At 42.8% G+C, this 17105-nt stretch overlaps 1 protein-coding gene across 2 annotated transcripts in view; it reads left to right on the forward strand.

Moving 5' to 3' along the window:
* SPOCK1 (SPARC (osteonectin), cwcv and kazal like domains proteoglycan 1) overlaps positions 1–17105 on the forward strand; it is a 603296-nt gene that overhangs the window by 574060 nt on the left and 12131 nt on the right. For both annotated transcript variants that reach the window (XM_073887823.1, XM_073887824.1), the window contains 3 exons: positions 2268–2384; positions 5861–6082; positions 10748–10810. In XM_073887823.1, the coding sequence (XP_073743924.1) occupies positions 2268–2384; positions 5861–6082; positions 10748–10810 (402 nt within the window). The remainder of the gene's footprint in view (positions 1–2267; positions 2385–5860; positions 6083–10747; positions 10811–17105) is intronic.

A 17105-nucleotide genomic window follows, 5' to 3' on the forward strand; every position in this document is an offset into this window, starting at 1 on the left:
AATGGCTAAAATTAACAAGTCAGGGAACGACAGATGTTGGCGGGGATCTGGAGAAAGGGGAACCCTCCTACACTGTTGGTGGGAATGCAAACTGGTCCAACCCCTCTGGAAAACAGTATGGAGGTTCCTCAAACAGTTGAAATTAGAGCTACCATTCGATCCAGCAATTGCACTACTGGGTATTTACCCCAAAGATACAAATGTAGGGACCCAAAGGGGTACGTGCACCCCAATGTTTATAGCAGCAATGTCCACAACAGCAATGTCCACAATAGCCAAACTATGGAAAGAGCCAAGATGTCCATCGACAGATGAATGGATAAAGAAGAGGTGGTATATATACACAATGGAATATTATGCAGCCATCAAAGGAATGAGATCTTGCCATTTGCAAGGACGTGGATGGAACTGGAGGGTGTTATGCTGAGTGAAATAAGTCAATCAGAGAAAGACATGTATCATATGACCTCACTGATATGAGGAATTCTTAATCTCAGGAACAAACTAAGGGTTGCTGGAGTGGTGGGGGATGGGAGGGATGGGGTGGCTGGGTGATAGACATTGGGGAGGGTATGTGCTACGGTGAGCGCTGTGAATTGTGTAAGACTGTTGAATCACAGATCTGTACTTCTGAAACAAATAACGCAACATATGTTAAGAAAAAGAAAAAGAAGAAGATAGCAGGAGAGGAAGAATGAAGGGGAGTAAGTCAGAGGGGGAGACGAACCAGGAGAGATGATGGACTCTGAAAAACAAACTGAGGTTTCTAGAGGGGAGGAGGGGAGGGGGATGGGTTAGCCTGGTGATGGGTATTAAAGAGGGCACATTCTACATGGAGCACTGGGTGTTATGAACAAACAATCATGGAACACTACACCAAAACAAATTATGTAATATATGGTGATTAACATAACAATAAAAAAAATTAAAAGAGAAAGCAGACATGGGTTGTAAAAATGAGGGGGAAGATCTGTATGATACTATTCTCTTCTTTGGGAGGCAGACGGGGGCTTATGCCTTCAGTTCAGTGAGAGTGTGCATTGATTAAAGGCTGGACTGAAGTTTTGGCAAGACTGTCTACTCATTCATCCTTGCCCCCATGCCTTTCAGTAAAGAGCCTGATGCTGGCAGTCTCTCTAGACCAGTAGAGTCCAGCCTTAATCTACATCCCATCAGCTCCATTAGATATTTAGAACTTGGCTCTGCATTATAATGGTGTTTTGCTTGACTTCTATGCTGCCTGTCTCCTGTAGCTTTAGAATTTGGGAAAAGCAACGGTTGTGGGTTTGTGTCTTTGTCCCTTCTTATTGGGATTTTGGCCCCTTGGGTTTCCAATTTCTTACCCTCCAGATGCTAAAGGCTAGTTTTTCTGCCTGTTAAAAGTGGGCCACTGCCTGGACCCTTCATCAGGATTGTCTGTACCCAGAATTAGGGTGATATCTGGAAGCAAGGCTAAATCAGCTCCTTTTTCCACACCATTGTTCCTCCTTTGGGGATTCTCCCCCTCAAGCCCTTCGTCAGCACCCTAGGAGACCTTCACAGAGTGTGCACCCCCCTACCCATCCACCCCATTTAGGTTTTCTTCTTGTTCTCAGAAGGAGTATTCCTTGGCCCCAGTTCCTACCGTGTACCCTAAAAGATGAGCCTCATAGTTAGAGATGGGCTGCGTGCAAATAGAAAGGACTCTTGGATGAAGGTGGCATCCATCTGTCTATAGGGGAAAGTCAAGTCTCTCTGCCAAAAGGCCAACAGAATAGGCGATGTGCGCAAATTCCGACATTGGGCTAAAACCAAATTGATAGTCTGTTGTTACTGGGATCTCTTGGTGTTCCAGGCAGCCTCTCACTGAGGACATTTGCTCTTCCTGAGTGTTAATCTCTTGGCATGAGTTTAGTGGAAAATGTCATCTCTGGCCAACTGCAGTAGCAAGTTCTATCGGGTTAGCAAGAGGGATCTGTTAGTCTTTGGAGGCCGGTGCACGACTCTGAGAGTTGGCATTGGTTTTAACAGCTCAGAGGCAGTCCAGATTCAGTACTGAGCAATGCTGCTTTACCCCAGGGGTCCAGGCTTTCTGTCGTGCTCCTTACCTGCGATTGCAGCATCTTTGGGCTGTTTTCCAAGTGGGGATAAGGCACTGCATCATAGTTGGGAAGGGAAGTTTGTTTTGAGCATGGGTTTGTGGATGGCATTGCATATTGAGGGCAGAGAGCTAAGAAGAAGAGAAAGTCCGTGGACTCACACTGTTTGTTTCCTTTGCTTTTCGGCAGCCTGCACAGATAAGGAGTTGAGGAACCTTGCGTCCCGGCTGAAAGACTGGTTTGGAGCCCTTCACGAGGATGCCAACAGGGTCATCAAGCCCACCAGCTCTGACGCAGCTCCAGGCAGTAAGACCACTTTATTCTCACTAATTGATTTCATTTTATGTACCACATTTCCGTAGTGACTAGACACTGCTGATTTAACAGTAGCCTTTGGGGGTAATCAAAGAAACACTATGTTAAATGCACACGCCGACTTAAAATATTTTCTTGATTCCCACCCCCTCGTCCATATAACAACTTAATTTTTTGAAGTCTGGCCATAGAACTATCCTATGTCTAGTATAGAGACTTTGGAAAGTCAAAAACTATTTAAAAATTCACCATTTTAACAACTGTAAGCGTGTTGTGGCATTTACTTGCATTTTTTTCCTTGCCATACAGGGAAAAAAAAAATCTATGTGTCTTTGTATGTACATACAACACACACTTCACAGGCTGTCTTATGACCTTTTAGCACTCAGCAACATACTTTGACCTTCTATGTTGTTGAGTAGTATTGCATTTGTAGTAGCTACATAGGATCTCAAGTAATAGAATTTATGTAATTAGGCCTCTGTTTTGGAGCGTTGAAGTCATTCCTAATGTTCAGCTTTCATAAGCAACTCTGTACCACATATCTTCAGTAATGTATCCTTCCCTCCATCAGTGCATTAGCAGAGCCCGTATTCAGAGCTTCTTCATAAGCTAGAGAAAACTCAGAGTGGGTGAGCATTTGTGTACCTTGATGGACTCTGTCATTGAACTCAAAGGCGATTAGGGGTAAGCTTCTCCACGCTGTGGCCCAGTGGCTCAGAATGTCCTACCCAATAACACAGTTGTTGAAACATAGGGAGTTTTGCAACTGTTAAGGTTCCAGAGCTTAACCACCCTCTGGTCTTTGGCCACAGTAAGAACAGTCGCCTTAATTTTGGGTTATTCTTTGTGGCTTGTAGCTATAGAGACTGGTAGAGATTATTGATCTAGGGGACAATTCTTGTACTAGTTTGGATCTTATAGTTTAAGGGAAAGATAGTGTTTGCTTCTCAGGATCTAAGTATCCAAAGAGTGGTTTCAGGTGGGTGAGTCTGTGGGCAAGAAGAAGGAAGATAGTTCTTCTTCCAGTCCTGCTGGAGGCTTCCTTGGGAGTTTGTGGACAATTAATTCACAGATGGTCTAGAGGAACTTTTCCCTGGGATCCTCTAGGAGCAGCCCAGCCCTCAGGCTTTCTGAACAACCCTTCAAGGAAGAGCAGATTGATATGCAGAGAGCTTCTCCTTGCAGCCTCCAGTCCCATGAGACTCCTTCTGCAGGCAGCTGGGGAGCTAGCAAAAGACTTGCCTTTGGGCCAGAAGCAGATTGAGTCCCCAAAGAGGCTTTTAGGTTTGATGTCCCGAAGCAATTGCAGTGAAGGGAATATAAAGGAACGAGGCTTGGTTAGCCTACAAGACCACAGGAGGGAGAGTTGTTTTTATCAGTTCAGGCATCGTGAAGAGGAAACCATGGAACCTTACAAGTCCACATGCGTGGGGCCACCTAGAAGGGCTGTTCTCTCCCCCTCCTCCACCTCTAGATACCGGATGCAGGTGCTGCCTTTTCTCTAGAACCTTCCAAATGGGTGTTGGGGAGGTGGGGCCTTGACCTTTAGACTACTGCCCAACCAGCTTGGCACTTTTCTTTGGTGGTCAGTGAGCCGGAAGCTTCTCTTGGCCATGTATTAAAATGTTAATATCCTGTAAAATTGATGCTTATTACATAAAATAGTCTATATAAAACTGTGGAGCCATTTCGTGTCAGCGTAAATGATCTTGCTTTACTCAGCAGCCCCTAAGGACATCCCCATCGTAGAGATGGTACAATCATGACCTTCAAAGAAGAGGCCCTATTATGTCTCCTAGTCTCTCTTGAGAAGGGGGATGTTTTCTAAGACATGTTATAAGGTGTCAATGGGAATACATTTAAAAGCTGATTTTTATGTTTGAAGGGCCAAACTCTGCAGCAGCTAGAGAACTTCTCTCAACACGTGCTTTTACTGAGCACTTATTACCTGCCTGCACTGGTAGAGGCTACTCAATGCATTCTGTGCCCTCAAGTTGCTTAGCATCTGATGAACATGAACTGACAGTAAGGGGAAGCAGAGGGTTCAGGAAGAGCTCAGAGGTGGAGGTGCTATACTTACTTCCCTGGTTTCTGGACAGTAAAGACCCTTTTGTAGAAAACCAAGGCTTTTAAAAGGGTGGGTGCCCTTTGCTGTGTCTCACATCTTCCAAGCAGGGGTTGGTGATGCACACAGCAACCCGCTGAGCAGGGAGTGGGCAGTCAACCCCATCAGGGCCTCAGATGTGGCTGCTGTATCCCCGCTTGCACTGCCTATCCTCAAGCATGGTCCCTAAGCCAACTGGATGTCCTCAAAGTAAGAGGATCACGAGAGGCACAGGCAGCCCCGGGAGAAAAGGGATTGAGAATGTAGACTCAGGGCTGGGCCACCTGCCTTAGGAGCCTGGGTCCACAATTATAGGATCTTGAACAAGTCACTTAAGCCTTGAGTTTTTTTTTTTTTTTTTTTTTGTCCCCTTCTGTAAAGTAGAAGGCATAGAGCATTTTAGAGGACTCTTTAGAAGAATTCAGTGAGATAATTAAAAATAAGGTGCTTAGAGGACTACCTTAAATAACAGAAAAATGAACTTTTACAGTAATTTTCCTGGGAAAATAAAACCACTTCTACAAATTCAACTTATGGAACAATTTGAAATTGCATAGTGCTTTTGATTCTGAAAGAAAGACCAATTTTAGATTTGGGGCAGGCCTTCTCTGGGGGTTGTCTACAGTAGACTCAATATCCTGAGTGTTAAGCAAAGTGTTATTATTCTAGTGCGTACAGTTCCATTGTGGAAACAAATAATTCTTTAAGAAAACTACCCCTCCTCCCCCAGGGAAATAAGAAAGAAATTATTGTCTGAGTCAATTTGGATTCCATATCATGTATCTCTTGAGGGGACTGCAGAAAAGAAGAATGGGGAACAGAGGCAGGTACCTGGCTTGTTTTCCCATTAAGGTTCAGACAGCTTGGATTTAACAGTCCTTTGGGACATAATCAGTGCTTCTGGATTGTGCTATATAGTTTCATTTCACTGCCATCTTTTTTTACAATAGTTTCTTTTGGTGTTTCGGGTATTTTTCCCTAAACATAAAAGTGTAGCTTGCAGAATCCCAAGTTTTTCCTTTTACTCACCATGTTTGTACTCTTCCTTTTGGGCATACCCTGTTTTAAGCAAGTCTGGTAAATGAAAACTCGTATTTACATCCCAGATAAATTAGTGTTGGGGAGTTTGTCCCTTTGGGACATACTTTTCTCAAACGCTGATTTCTGTTTAAGAGCATTTTAAATTATTTTATTTAACTCCCCTCCAACAATAGTATCTTCTAGTAGGGTGCCCCTGAGACTGACCCTTGGAGGGAACATGCCTCAGGAGGGGAGAGGGAGGGATGTGGGCCCTGGGCCTCGTCTTGGGTGGGGCCAGACCAGGCTTGGTGGCCACTGAGATGCACCCTTTTCTCTGCAGGATTTGACACCAGCATCCTGCCCATCTGCAAGGACTCCCTGGGCTGGATGTTCAACAAGTTGGACATGAACTATGACCTCCTGCTTGACCACTCAGAGATCAATGCCATCTACCTGGATAAGTATGAGCCCTGTATCAAGCCTCTCTTCAACTCCTGTGACTCCTTCAAGGATGGCAAGCTCTCCAACAACGAATGGTGCTACTGCTTCCAGAAGCCTGGAGGTGAGGCAGGGGAAGGTGGGGGGTCCTGCAACTCAGGGCAGCCACCCTGGGTGCCAAAGGCCTGCGTATCACATACTAGAGAGGCAGGTGGAGGTCGGTAGGCCAAAGGACACAGCTAGAGAATAAAGCAGTCAGCTGACAGAAGGGCAGATGCAAAGGCTCTTTTCTTCTCATTTATTTTATTTTTACCATTGTATATTAGAAAATCCAAAAGCATATTGAAAGGGCCCATTACCTCACTCCTCCTTGGGGAAAATCCCTTAACCATCTCGTGCCTCAGCTTTTACATCTGTAAAAGGGGTGTAGAAACCTTTGCTACATCATTGCCAACGTCCCTGTGAGATCCTTTCTGTGAGAAGTACTGTACAAATGGACAAATACCGTAATGCCCCTCGTCACATGAATTCTCCATGTTCCCCTTAGAGAAAGCCTCTTCTCAGCTTCTCTGGGGTAAATATGGGTTTATGCTGAATCTCCTAGGCAAGAATATTTTGGTTATAAACTCCAGCTCACTTAAGAAACAGACGACATTTGAGGAGGGGGAGTATGTGGAAAGAATACAGGAGCATCTCATGTCATGGCAAGTCAGACAAGAGAGTTGCCTGCAGCCTCTCGGGAATCCAGAGGCAGGAGCTCTGAGTCTCCAGGAGGGGCCACATGGTCTGAGTTTCCTTCTTCTGTCTTAGCTTGCAGGGCTTGTGCACCCAAGTGTGGCGATTCACAGCTAGTTGGACTAGCAGAGAGTGGCTTGTATCTGAATTCCAGTCCCACATCCCAAAGCTGGCTCAGCAGGAGTCAGGGATCATGGATAATCTACTCCGAGCATGGCTATGAGAACCCAGGAACAGAAGATGGCTACGAATATTATAGTTTTAAAAAAATTATGTGTGTTTCTATGCCTTCCATGTGCTCAGAGTCACCGTACACACAGCAGAAAATGTAGGCATTGCAAAAGGGCATCCAGTGTCAAGTACATGTATCTGTTGGTAGGACTACAAGATACATTCCTAAAAGCAGAATCACTGGTTGTAGGGCATGTGCATTTTTAATGTAAGTATTATTTCCAATTTGCCTTCCAAAATGGTTGTACTAATTTTTACTCTTACCAAGAATACCTGGTTCGCTGTGGTGTCATTTTTGGTGTGTTTTTAGGAATTTTCCCTAAGTGGAGGATATTAGTACTGTTCTGGTCACGTGTACTGCAAATATTTTTTTCCCCAACTTTGACTTGGTGCATTTTTGCTAGGAAGAAATTTTTCAATTTAGTAATGTAAAGTTTCTCCATCTTTTATGGTTTTTCAGAAGCCATAGGGCTTACATTAAGCTTAGAAAGGTATTTTGTACCATGAAATACGAAAGCAATTCTCTTGTGTTTGTGTTTTCATCAGTACCTTTTGGTTGGTTGGTTGTCTGTTGAAATCTTGTATCACTTTAGATTTTTTCCGTGTGTGGTCAGGTGGGGTCCCAGGCCCTACCCCCACCCCTGGAGAGGGTTGTTCAGTTACGTTTCTGTCGTTTATTGACTAACCCATCTTCCTCTAATTTGAATGCTTCCTCTATTGTATATAAAATTTCTTCATCTATATCTGCCTATTCCTACATCTAGGGGGGGCCTCCTCTCCTGCCACTGATCTTTCAGAATTTTCCTGGATATTCTTATGCTTATTGTTACACGTCTTACTAATCTAGAGAGAATTGATAGCTATGTAACATTGAATCCTTTGATTCTAGAACAGCATCTATTAACCAACAGAGTTACCTTTTTAAGTTTTGTTCCCACAGATACTATACTTCCCTTGTATTTATCCTCCTTGTAAACGAAATTGATTTTTTTTCCCCACTATATTTCTTTGCTGGTGGTTGTTTCAGGATTCATTTTGTTCACAGGCACCTTACTAAATTCTCCTTTTGTTTGTAATAATTATTCTGGTTGGTTTCCGTTGATTTTTTAGGTGTGCAGTTGTATCCTCTGCGAAGTAATCATGTTTTTCTTTTTCTGTTTTTATATCTCATCTCTTTTCCCATCCTCTCAGCTGGTACTTCCAAATTAGTGTTGAATAATAGCCATATTCTTATCTTAATAGAAATACTTGGAGTGATCCAGTACTGAGGATTAAGATGGCTTTGGGCTTGAGTCCATATAATCTCCTGTGACTGTAGCCAGGGTTCAGGCTTAACCTACGTAAGCAAAGCCTCAGTGCTCACGCCTCCCTCCGAGGCGTGAACGCCAGGACCCCGAGGGTGAGGCTTACCGCCTTTACTAAAGGACAGAGGTGGTCACCGCGCCATGTGGCTTCCCTGGGTGGGCCATCCTTTGAGCAACGGCTGAGGGAGGCCAGAACCCCCTCGAATGGCACATGATGGCATCTAGGTAGGAGAAGTTGGGCCAAGTACAGAGTCATTGTGTTGTAGTTCTTTCTTATTTTGCGCGTTTCCCTCTTTTTCTTAAGTAAGCGTCTTTATATTTTGTTGGGTTCCCACCACCTCCCTCCCTGACCCAGAACCAGTTCTGGGAATTCTGCGTGCTCTCCACATTTCTTCATTATTTCCTGTTGATTAATGTGTGTATTCAAGGCTAAAATTTTTTCTGAGGCACTCGTTTAGCTATAGACCATAGGTATTCCATACGTGGTATTGTTACTAGGATAAATGTGTAGATATTCTGCAATTAAGGCTCTGAGTGCCTCTTAGGCCCCCCAAAATTTTGAGAGCATATTTTTATAATTTTACATGTGGTAGGATTATGTTATTTTTCTTTAGTTTTACGTTTGGGTTTTAGAACTTTTTTTCAAAAATTCTCACTGGAATTCTATTCCTTGAAATAACACTTGAATATTTGTAAATATTGCTGTTTGCTTTTTTTAATACAGAACCAAAGATGCTAAGTATAAACGTCTTAGAGCCGGAGTTTCTTATACTGCTATCTTTAAATACGATGCTCCTAGCACTCGGTTTAACTATACAATAATGGGAACCCATGCCAATTCTTTTCCCTTTGGAAGACATGAATTTCCTTGGACATGTCTTGGTTTGTATGTAACCGTTTTCCCGGGGACATGTCATGCATCTTTAAGCTGTGGAATTAACACTCTGGTTCCATTTGATTAGTCTTCCCATGGGAGTATCAGTACCATGGATGTTACACCTGACTTCTGCTGCTTCAGAAACAAACTTCCTTTGTCCTTCTCTGCATTGATCTCTGGTCTCACAGAGTGTCTTTTTCACAGGCATCCTTGACTACTTAGAGGAGTCTTCGGTAACGCTTGTCTCTGCTCAGCAGCCAACATTTTTTTCTGTTAGAATTCTTAACCTGGCGTTTGGTCTCCCTCTTGACTGTTTTTCTTGCAGCACCTTCTAGTAGGTCTCAGCCTGATTCATGTTTCCTTGCTGAAAGAGAAGTAGAATTTTTACAATTACCGTGGGACATTTTGAGGAACGTGTGAATGCAGGTGACTTGTGGTGTCTTGGAATAGTCTTCCAAATGCCTATGGTTTCACACAAAAAGGACCCTTTCCATTTGCAAAGGAGGAATGATGGTACCTACTTTGTGGGGTTGTTGTAAATTCTGGAACATTTTCTGGTACGTGTGTCCTAGTAAATGCTACCTTTAATTGTCAAAGATGGAATTAGTTTCCCCTTTTCCTTGCTTGTTTTCAGTTGGCGTCTTTCTCCTATACTCAGAAGGCACCTTAAACCCAGAAGTGAACAAAATTTGTTAGCTTCTCTCAAGGAACAAGCAGCAAGACAGGGTACAGGGTAACAGATGTAAAAAGGTACTTGGGTATTTACTACAGGCCCCAACGTTGCTTGGACAGAAGTAGTGTAAGGCCCTTGAGCACATAGCAGAGCCTCCCCCAGCCACAGGACGTGCACAGCCAACTCATGGTAACACTCAAGACGGGTGAGGCCATCTTGCTTTAAGCTCAGAATGGACTAAGTTCTCGGGAGACAGGAGAACCACACACTCCTGTCTGCCCTACTTAGCTGTGTGGCTCCCACTGTATCAGTCCTTCACCACAAAGGTGTTTTATAACTGGGGACTTGGAGGCTGAGAGAGAGACTTGCCCCAAGCATTCAGCTGTGAGGTGGCAGAGCTGAGAGTTAAGGTTTCCCTTTTCTCCATTCACTGCTTCTCTACATATCTCAGATAGCTTCATAGTTGTCCCTTGAGGCATGTGTTGTACTTTCCTGGGGTAGTGAGCCCAAAGGTCTAATCCTCTCTGTCTCCTGCAGCAAGACCTGGGGTACATGAAGTATTTGTCACCTTCCCTCTGGTTAGCTGCTCCCGTGTGGGCATTCAGAACATTTAACCACTAGGAATCTTTGGTCCTGGTTCTCAGCTGATTAAAATGTCTATTACCAGATCACCTAGTTGGCACCTAGCATTTGCTTCCATTGAGGGTGGGCAGAAAAATTAGTATACAATGCCAGTAGCCCCCAAATACTATTTAAGTACCTCACAGTGTAAGTTTTTTTTTTTTTTTTTTTAGTAACACTAATGGCCTGAATTTGTTTTGCTGTATAACAGCAGCATATGGAGTAATTCCAGTCCCAGGTGTGTCATTGTGTACATTTCACTTGTGAAATTGGCTTCACGAGTGAAGCCAATCATTAGAGATTATGCCCCGCAGCATCTGGAAACTGACTTTCATAAATTATTTTTAGGTCTCCCTTGCCAGAATGAAATGAACAGGATTCAGAAGCTGAGCAAGGGGAAAAGCCTGTTGGGTAAGTACAATTTCTTGTCACTCATTTAAACAACTAATTAAACCATCCATGTCTCTTGTAATATTGAGCCACGGCAATGGTTTGTGTTCCCTGAAAGAAACGTGTCGCTTCATCCCCAGACGGCTGGCCAGATATAATCTGAGGCGAGGGGAGCTGGTTTAGAATCACTGCCTCCTCCCTTAGCTTGGGACGAATGGGCGGGGACCCGGCCCCATCGCTACCGCTAATCCCTCCCTTACTTGATCTGGGGAATAATTCAGGAATTTACAGACCAAGTTGTCCATTCAAGGAGGAAGACGGGCTGTACCCTCTTCTGTATTTATAAGATAGGGTTCAAAGACTTGAGTGTGCTTAAATGCATTTCTAGGTTTCATGTCCATAATAATCCACAGAGGAAAGCATAAGGCTGTTTAGACAGTGTACATTTCTCTTGGTCCGAATGAGAACTGTGGTTTTTTTCCCGGCCATGCCAGTCTGTGGCTGAGGCAGAGGTAACCAATGCTGGCTTGTGGACGTGCTCCCTGGCAGCCGTGTGACCTCCGGTGCTCCGGGGACGTCATGGCAGTCACACTAAGCCATGGCGGAGAGTGCTAACGCTCATTTGTTGGCCGAAGAAGGAGTCTGTGTTGCTTTACTTGCTTTTTAAAAAGAGCGCTGACAGCTGCAATACCGTAATTCGGAATTATTCTTGTTAAGCAGTAAGAAGCAGGTGCCTTGCCTAAGCAGCTTGCCGTTTCAGACATGTACCTATTTACTGGCAGAAAATGGGCAAGTTTGCTGTAGACTGTCAAAAGCAGGCAGTCTGTGAACTCTGGCAGGTTCTCTTCCACTGCTTTTTGGGTCACCTCAGCATACCTAGATACTCTTTCTTCTACTTTTGAAAGTTATTCATTGGCTTGCCTCAGATGTTTCACTTCTGATAATGCTCCTATTCAACTCAGAAATGACCTCTGTGGACCCAGGTTCTAAAAAGACACAGGCATCTTTCCAGTATGAAGGCAAACTGGCTGGCTCCCTCCTTCTAAAGATCTTTCCAGTGCAAGGGCTTGTGCTCACCTCTCTGATTTCCCCACGCCACATTATTTGGGATTTGAGTGATGTACCTAAGGTGCACAGGTATAGAGTTAGTATAAATCTATTTTTAAAATTTTATTTTCATTGGCTATGGATATCTTCTCTTCTGGGTGCTTCATTATTTAATAATGAATAAGACATTTGTAAGGTGTGTAGTCTGAAATAAAATGTCTCATCTCCCATTTTCCCTACCTCACCCGAATGAAGTGCCTATCTGTGTCCTATCCTGAATCCCACCTAGTTTTAAAGCTTACCTTATCACATCTCCCCATGTATGGAGATTACTCTGGCTGACTCATAACAATATCATTGACCTTCTTGCACATGGGGAAATCTTCTAATAACGTGTTTTCAGGGGCATTTGAATTTAAAAAATAAAGCAAGCAGAAACAACCTCCAATCAGTTATAATTACAGCCCACTTAGGAAAATTGGTAATTCTATTACATTATAGATTTAGAGCAACACCTGCTTCTTACCAACCTGAGGCTAAGCCCAGTCTGCATTTTTTTTGTGGTCAATCAAGTGCTATTGTTTTCCAACTGCAGCTCAAGGGGCAGGATCCGTATTTCCTCACCTTTCTAGTAGTTCTTCTCCTTTGCAGACCTTGATTGAGAATCAGAATCTGTTCACAAATCTCTCTGCCTTTTGATCATGGGAATCATCTGTTTTTTTTTCTTTTCTGTCCTCCCGCTGTGCACTGGCACAAGCAGATGTACCTGTCATTTAGGAATGATTTCCTATGGTTAGCTGAGAGAATAGCCTGGTGAGCAGGGTGACGAGGAGTTGTTGCCATAATCAGCAGGATCGGAGGTTAAATCCAGTTCAGAATAGCAAAACCATGGCCTCCCATGCTACACCCTTCCTTCTGGAGTCTATTACTTGAAATAAAATTCGGGAGTAGAAAGCAAGAGAGGCAAGCAAAGACCTTTGGTCACAGGAGTATTTTCCCATAGAAGATGAGCACACAATTATGAGACTGAGATACAGAGCTTTCAAGTGTGAGGACAGAGGTGTTCTCAAGCCATACGTCAAGTTTACTAACCCCAGACTTACTAAAATATCACCAAAGAATTTCCTCTATAGAAAAGTTCTATAGCAAGCAAGAATTAAAATTTCAGACTTTTGGGAGCAGTGAGAATAAAAGGTGGGAAGTTTTTCAGGAAGAAAAGAAAACCTAGATTAACTTGAAACCTTATTATCGAATTTCCCCCAGAGAAAGAGGCATAACAAGAATATTGGAACTAGACTATATCGTTGTTAAAACTATAGAAAACTTGATCATTTCGACAAAAATCAGGAAAGGGGGAAAAAGAAGAGCATGTGTATCTGTAATCACAATAAATATGAGACCAATTGTTGCTTTTAGAGGTGAGGCCTTTACACCAAAAGTTGAAATTAAAAGATACTAAAGACTCCTTTTCATAAAAAGATGACAAAAGCAAATATTTTGTCTTGAATTCTGTAAACAAAGAAGGAATAGCATATTGCTGAAATGTTCCTTTTTCTTTCACCATATTAGGGTATGCCTGTAACTTTATATCAAAAGAGAATTACAGGGAGGAATCGTCATACCTACAATTGTAATTGGACACATAATATACCTCTTGAAACTTAAGTAGACAGAAGAAATGCATAACATGAATAATTAGCATTCATATACATGTATTCCTATACAGAAACATGGAATGTATTGTCTTTTCAAAGACAACGGAATATTTGCTTTGAATTATGCCACAAAAGAAAACTATACAATCCCCCAAAACCTATCACAGATTAAATTCACTTGCTAAAACACAATTAGAAGCCAAAAATTAGATTATTTACCTGAACCCCATACACGGAGGGGGGAGAATATCAAAAATGAAATAAAAAGTACAAAACATTTAGAAGTAAATGAAAGTTTTGTGTACCAAAATCAGAGGGAAACAAAGTGAAACAATTAAGACTAATGTAGAAAAGCATGAGGTAGGCAACTCTTTGGCAGTAGGAAAAGCTCAAATGCTGTTATGAATTGTAACTTCAGATATAGGACACTGCTATAAACTTGCGGTTTTCAAATTTCAGCATTAGAATCACTTGGAGGGTTTATTAAAACACAGTTTGCTAGGCCCTTCTCTCAAAGTTTCTGATTCAGCAGATCTGGGGTGGGGCCCACATATTTGCTTTTCTAAGATGTATGTTTCCAGGTATAAACCAAATTCCAGGAGTACATTAAAAGGATCATTTACCATGATCAAATGGGATTTAACCCTGAGATGCAAGGATGATTCAGAATACATCACATTAATAGAATGTGGTATCTGAATAGACGCAGAAAATACATTTGACAAAATTCAACATCCATTTATGATTTTAAAAAACTCAACACAAATTAGGTATAAAAGGAACAAACCTCAACATAAAGTAAATGCCACATACAACAACCAACATCATACTCAATGGTGAAAGTCTTGATCTTAAAGGAAAAGCTTTCAACCTAAGACAAAGGTACCCACTCTTAATACTCCTATTCAGCATAGTACTAGAAGTCCTAGCCAGTACAGTCAGGCAAGAAGAGAAACAAAAGGCATCCAAGTTGGAAAGAAAGAAGTAAGATTTTGTTTGCAGCTGGTATGTTTTCACCAAGGAAGTGAAAGATCTATACACTGAAAACTATATGACACTGATGAAATAAATCAAAGACAACACAAATAAATTGAAAGGAATCCCATGTTCATGGATCAGAAGAGTTAATATCCGTAGTGCCCAAAGCAATCTAAAAATTAATTGCTATACCTATCAAAAGTCCAATGGAAATTGGTAGCGGTAGAAAGAACAATCCTAAAATTCATACAGAACCACCAAAGACCTCAAAGAGCCAGAGCAATCCTGAGAAAGAAGAACAAAGTAGGAGACATCACACTTCCTGATTTCAAGCTATATTATCAAGGTGCAGTCATCAAAATGGCACGGTGGCATAAAAACAGAAAGATCAAGGAAACAGAATCAAGAGTCCCATAATAAATTCATGTATATAAGGTCAACTAAGATTTGGTGAGGGAGCCAAGCATACTCACTGGAGAAAAGATAGTCCCTCAAATAAATGGTGCTAGGAAAACTGAATATTTATATATAAAAGATTGAAACTAGATCTCAATTTTTATGAGTGGTATAAGAAAAATTTGAAATGGATTAAAGACTTAAATGTAAGAATGGAAACCATAAAACTCTTAAAAGAAAACATAGGGAAAAAGCTGGGCCTTGGCAATGATTTTTTGGATTGGTTGAACAGCAAAATTATCAAAATGAAAACCTACAGAATGAGAAAAAAATATTTGCAAACCATATATCTGATAAGGGATCAATATCCAAAATGTATAAAGAACACACACTTGAACAGCAAAAAAAAAAAAAATCGATTTAAAGATGGGTAGAATATCTGAATAGACATTACTTTTTAAAGATTTAAGAGAGAGTAGGAGGAGGGGCAGAGGGAGAGAAACTTCAAGCAGACTCTCTACTTAGCACAAAGCCTGATGCAGACTTGATCTCACCACCCTTGAGATCATAACCTGAGCAGAAATCATGAGTCAGATGCTTAACCAACTGAGCCACCCAAGCACCCTAGAATGGACATTAGTCTAAAGAAAACATACAGATGGCCAATAGGTACAGCAAAAGATGCTCTACATCATTAATCATTAGGGAAATGCAAATCAAAAACACAATGAGATACCACCCCACACCTGTTACAGTGCCTATCATCAAAGCAACAATAGACAACAAATGCTGGTTATGTCACAGAGAAAAGGGAAGCCTTGTGTGCTGTTGAAGGGAATGCAAACTGGTACAGCCACTATGAAAAGAGGTATGGAGGTTCATCAGAAAATTTAAAATAGAATTACCATATAATCCAGAGGAGCAAGATGGCAGAAGAGTAGGAGACCTAAATTTCGTCTGGTCCGAGGAATTCATTCTGAACACCTACGAACTCAAAAGGGTTTCGAAGAAAAACATAGCAGCAACTCTGAATAGAAAAGTGACCACTTTCTGGAAGGTAGGACGTGCAGAGAAGTGAATCCGAGGCGATATTCGGGAAGATAGACGGCGGGGGAGGGGGCCTCCGTCGGCCGCTTCTGCCAAGTGATAGAGCTGCAGAGCACAAAATCGGAACTTTTAGAAGTCGGCTCCGCTGGGGGGTATGCTCCAGTGGCTAAGCAGGGGGTGGGACCCTCGCGGGACAGTGTGGTCTCAGGACCCTCGGGGTCACAGAAAGACCGGGGGTGCCTGAGTGCGGCAGAGCTCCCAGGGATCGGAGCAGGGAAGCCGGCTGCAGAGACGGAGCCAAGGCGCGGGCTCTCAGCTCGAGGTTGCCATACACCATGATCCGCAGCACAGTCGGGCCACTGCTCCTCCAGCAGGGACCGAACAAGCAGCAGATCCGGGGAGACTCCCCTTCCTCCCTGGGAGGAGTGGCACGGGAGCGCACCACAGGGAGCTGCTGGGTTTGGGGACTCCACACCAAGTTGGTTGCCAGAGACAGAAACGCACGGTTGCAGGCCGGGTGAGCACGGAGAGCGGCCGGAGACCAGGGAGACAAGAGTGACTGACTGCTTTTCCCTGGGGTCACACTGAGGAGTGGGGCCCCGAGTTCTCGGCTCCGCCGGGGCAGAGATTAGGAGGTCACCATTTCACTGTGGTCCTCCAAAGCCATAGGGAAGGCTTGCAGGGAACAAAAGCTCCGGGAAGCAAACCCGAGCAGATTATTTAGCCCGGACCAGCAAGGGGAGGGCAATTCCACCTCCAGCAAAGACATTTGAGAATAAGTACAACAGGCCCCTCGCCCAGAAGATCAGCAAGCACAACCAGCCAAGACCAAGTTTACCGATAAATGAGGACAGCAGAACTCCAGCGCTAGGGGAATACTGCACATAGAATTCATGGCTTTTTTCCCCATGATTCTTTAGTCTTTCAAAGCTAATTTTTAAAATTTTCTGTATTTTTTTCTTTTTCTATTTTTTGTGAATTTTTCTTTTCAACATCTTATCCCTTTTTTAAAAAATCTTTTTCAATTTTCATTTTTACAGTCATATTCTATCCCTTCACTGTAGTTACCCCTATTTTTGGTATATATGTTTTTTTCTCTTTAAAATTTTGGGAACCAGTTTCTTCTAACATTCTAAAATATACCCTGAATTTCCAGTGTCTGGCTTTGTTCTAGTCTCCTGCCTGATCACTCC

The sequence above is a fragment of the Callorhinus ursinus genome, unplaced genomic scaffold, assembly GCF_003265705.2.
Source record: "Callorhinus ursinus isolate GAN/ISIS: 27379988/994484 unplaced genomic scaffold, GSC_fseal_2.0 scaffold83, whole genome shotgun sequence".
NCBI classification, from domain to species: Eukaryota; Metazoa; Chordata; class Mammalia; order Carnivora; family Otariidae; genus Callorhinus; species Callorhinus ursinus.